General features: G+C 37.3%; 1 protein-coding gene across 1 annotated transcript; it reads right to left on the minus strand.

Annotated features, from left to right (window-relative positions):
• Window positions 1–2,320: 2,320 nt before the first annotated feature.
• On the minus strand, window positions 2,321–4,019 carry LOC149536954 (U-box domain-containing protein 21-like). The gene has a single exon (XM_089804423.1). It carries the CDS (start codon window positions 3,794–3,796, stop codon window positions 2,582–2,584), a length of 1,215 nt encoding a protein of 404 aa, XP_089660549.1. The 5' UTR covers window positions 3,797–4,019; the 3' UTR covers window positions 2,321–2,581.
• Window positions 4,020–4,859: the final 840 nt, after the last annotated feature.

A 4,859-nucleotide genomic window follows, 5' to 3' on the forward strand; every position in this document is an offset into this window, starting at 1 on the left:
TACTGACAGTGATTTTGTAGGTAGCATTGATGACAGGAAGAGCACTTCTAGATATATCTTTCACCTTGGATCAAGAGTTGTGTCATGGGCATCAAAGAAGCAACCTATAGTGGCTATCTCATTAGCTGAAGCATAATATGTAGCTGCCACTTCTACAACATGTCAAGCAGTATGGATGCGTCAAGTTTTGCTCAATTTTCACCATCATCAAGAGGAATCAACACCAATCTTTTGTGATAATAAATCAGCAATTGCATTATCCAAGAATCATGTATTTCATAAGAGGAGCAAACATATTGATACAAGGTGCCTATTCATCAAAGAATTGGTCAACAATGAGAAATCTACCTTGAGTTATACAAATCTGAAGATCAATTGGAAGATATTTGCACTAAGGTATTACCAAAATGTAACTTTGAATGTCTACGAGAGAAAATGGGTATTATTGATGTAAAATTTGTTAATAGTAGAAATTAAGGGGGAGTGTTGGCAACTATTAATTTCTGCCCATCAACCCACCGTCAACGGTGCACCAAGAGTCGTTCAGCATTGTTCAGCAGCAGACAATGCATCATCCGCTATTAACCTTCAACTGCCCATAGCCACTCATATTGAATTTTATGCAATAATATAATATATTATAATCTATGTATTAAATATGCTTTGTATTCAGAGAGTTCTCATACCTCTATAAATAGAGGCTTATTGTAATGTATTTAGCAAGGCAGTAAGGCAATATAAGTACTTTCTTTCTTGTATATTTGTCTTTCATTTTTGCCTTCAAACTTTATGGCTTTAGCATACCTGTTTTAGTTATTTTTATTATTGCATATTTTATTCCTTTTAGTTAAGATATAATTTTTTAAAAATTAAAAATTAAATAATTTACTTTTGGAATGAAGTAGCTAGCAATTAAAGAAACGTTGAGGCCGAGAAGCGAACAAAACTTTGGAGTTTGAAAAAGCTGAGAACAGCTAGTCAGATTTGTTGCCGACAGTTTGAAGCAGTCAACTGTCATTACCGTTCTTCGCAAGGCTTCCATTCTTCCATTCCGATTTCCGTGATTATAAATGAGTTCAGAGAAGAACAAATGATACTTTTATAAACTTATGCACGCGTAGTTAAATTTTCAAATGCAGATGACACGTTGTTTGGGCAGGAAACATAAAAAACTTGGGAAACATTATTTTTTCTATTGAATTTTCATATATATATATAATTTTATTTTTACTAATATATTATTGTTGTTTAATTAATAAAAATAAAATAAATATATTTGTTTAAGATTTTGAGCCTAATAAATTAAGATAGAGATGGGACATTATGTTTTTTAAAGAATCTTTTCAATTATTTTTTTAAAATTTTCAAAAGTATTTTAGGTTGTAGAGATCTGGTATCAATAGCATTTTTATAAAATTCAATATTTTAGATAATGAAAAAAATTATATGTGTATATTAAAAATTGTGAGCTTAAAATTTTCAAGCTTGTGGTATGTATTTTTGATAAGAAAAACTATGTGTTCTTCAAAATATCTATGCTTGTATACCTTTTATTGAATCTATATATGACCTAAGGAAAAAATTGTGAAACAAAATGTATATATTTTATTGATGTGTTTTTTTTCTTTACTATGAAACAACTTTTATTTTTTTCATAAGTTTTGTTATTCTTTTTAGTAACAAATAGTATTAAATATATCTATTAAGTAATTAAACTTAGCAAGTGAGATGCACCAGGTACAAATTTATATTTTTTAATAAAATAGTTCTTGTTAATTGATTGTTTCTAATTTGAGGTGGCTAAACTAAATTTTTCTTATGGTCTTAGAAAAATCCAATTTTTCAACTTTAACATTGATCTTCCAGAATGTTCTTTTCTATTCATATATATTTATTTATTTATTTTAGCAACAAAAGAAACGTTGAATGGATGGCGGACAAAACTTTCATGTTGCAAAAAAGCTGAGAACAGCTACGCAGATTTAGTTCCGAAGGTTTGAAGAAGTCAATAGTCATCACCAAGGCTTTTAATCTCCCATTCTCTGATTATAAATGAGACCAGACTCCAGAGAAGAAATGGTCATAATCATAAATACTTGTGTAAACTTGTAGGTGAGCGATTAAATATTCAAACCTAGACAACACGTTGTTTGGACCGGGAACATCAAAATCTGGGCAAACATTAATTTTCTATGAATTATTGGATTTTGTTGATTATATATTTTTGTCTTCTGTTTGGATTTGATTCCATTTGAAGTTTGAAAACATCTCTTCTTATGGGCAGCTTTTTCATATAATATTATTACTAATATTTAACTAATAAAACAATACAAATATAATTGTTTAAAATTTTGGATCTAACAAACTTAGATGCAGATAGTACACATGGTTTTTTTTAAAGTATCTCTTTGGTTTTGTGGTATGAATTTTTGATGAAATGTACAAATATCGAGCAACAAAAGAATTTTTATGGTAGGAGAAATTGTGTGCTCCCCAAGATCAATCCCGAAAAGAATGTATGTATAATTTAAAGAATGAAAAAATTGGCTGAAAGAATCCGTGGGTATGCCGCCAGATCATTTCAGTAAGAGCGCTTGACAAAATGCAAATGTATGGAGTGCGCACATTCCAAATCCTGTGTATGCGCATTGAAAAGCTTGAGCAGCTTGGTCGCTTTATCCTTGGTACTATCAGAGCACCCCACCTGCACTAACACCAACAGCTTGTCAAAGGCCCCTGCGTGAACAGCCTCCACCGCCGCTCCCCCATCGGACGAATTCTGACAGATGCTCCACAGAATCGAAACTGCCAGCTGGCTCGCCAGATCGGATACTCTCAATATCTTCTTAGCAACAACCGCTACAGTCAGAGCGTTGCCGCATGCAGCCAATCGGCCTTCCGTGCAATTGCAGAGGATATCGAGCGCCAACAACGCCCTCTCACAAATACTCCTGTCTGCCTGAATAAGCATCTCCACCACAACAGAAACAGCCCCTGCTTCCACAACTCTACTCCTGTATTTCTTCCTCAGAGCAATGTTGTAAATGGCGGCAAGGCTGGCTTTTGTAGCGGCTGGACATATGGGCTCTCGCAGTAGCCCCACTAGCCCCTCAATCAATCCATCTGTTCCTCCTATCGTGTCTCTGTACTTGTCCTTGGAAACCATTTCATGAAGAACCGCAACAGCGCTGTTCTTGCCTTCCGGATTACTCTCTCGAAGAATAGAAACAAGGCACGAAATGGTGTTGTCCAAGACGAGCAAATCAAGGGCCTGAGAATTCATCGGAAAAGTCAAGGCCAGAGCTCCGAGAGCCTCTTCGCAGATTTCTACGGAGTTTTGCGACCGGTTCAAAGCATGTTTTGCAAAAACCGATGCAAGAACGGAGGACGCATTGGACGAAACAATGCACCTTTTGTTCCTCTCGCTTTCCCGGCCCAATCGCCTGAGTTTCTGTATGGGCTTTTTCTCGCCGGCGGAAATCTCTCTGAGAATTGAATTCAGCTGTGCGGGGTCGAGAGGCGCCTTTGGCGTAGGAATTCGTTGGGCTTTGTTGGCGACGCACCAGTCCTGAATGATTCGACGGAGCGTGTGATTTGGAATTGTGTCTTGTGAATGCAGAATCTGATTTGTGACCGGACAGAAATTATTACCGGCATCTAACCAGGTCTCGATGCTTTGACGATCGTAAGTGATACCGGTGCAGAGGATCACCGGATCCTTCATCAGATCCAACGAAATCGGGCATCTCAAATAGCTCGGCACATGAGTCACCTCAACGTCGATAACTCCCTTCATTGTCTCCAAATATCAGTAGCTCGTGAAAAGTTTGAGAGATTCAATGGAAGCGCGGGCTCTTTCGGTCTCTTATTAATTATGCTTGGTGGGTGAAATGGAAATGAACAATGCAAGGGAGGCGCTGCGAATATATATAAATAGTTTGGGGAGCGTGTGGAGGACTGTAGAAATGGGCTGACGTGGAATTTGAAGGTAAAACGCGGTGCACGTTCATACGCGCAAGAGGAGCATTAGTGTAGAGCGGGATGACCGGGTCGTGGACGATAAAACAAAGAAAACGTTGAATGTTGACCGGGACAAATGGATTCCTAAATGACGTTTTGGACATGTTTTTTGGGTTAATTAAGAAAAGGAAGCGTTCATGTGATTGACTAGTGTGAGGAATGGGTGCCAGTGGGGCCGGTGAACGAGTAGAACTCATATCACGCAATAGTCCGCTTTGCCGCGTCTGCCGGGTAAAGAAATGGAATCCTTGTTTCCTTCCAAGGGAAGTAACCGCGGACTCGGTGATTTTCTAGTGTGAAACTGAGAAAACTTAATGGGCATGGCAAAAGTTAATGAGCTTGAAAATTCTACACCTATACGTAAGCATGGGAGTTTGAATTTGAAAGTCATTTATTAGTGTTGTTTTAATGCAGTTATTTGGCTGAAAAGGGGGTTATAATTTAGACGTAGAGTCAAGGATAAATCCTAATGATGAAACCCATGTAGGGAGGAGAGTGCAAGTAAATTAGGGAAGGATGGGTTAAAGTGCATTTTGATGGTATTTTTAAAGGTAATTTGGGTTGTAGTGGTGTGGGGTGTGTTATTCTACGCATGGAAGAAAACATCTTGGTTATAGGTGCAAAGTCATTACCGAATGGGACAAATAAGGTTGTGAAGTGCTTGACCTGGCAATTCTCACTCTACATTTGGATAAGAAGAGTGGGGGTAGGAGAATTCATCTTCATGGTGATTCTCAAATTGTGATCAATGGTATAGTTAAAGGTAAGATGGAAACTTGATTTTTGCATAAGCATATCGACAAGATTAGAAGGATTTTGGAGGGATTCAAAGAACTCCA

This window comes from Cupressus sempervirens, chromosome 10 (assembly GCF_028749045.1).
Source record: "Cupressus sempervirens isolate cs-2001-9-10 chromosome 10, ASM2874904v1, whole genome shotgun sequence".
NCBI lineage: Eukaryota > Viridiplantae > Streptophyta > Pinopsida > Cupressales > Cupressaceae > Cupressus > Cupressus sempervirens.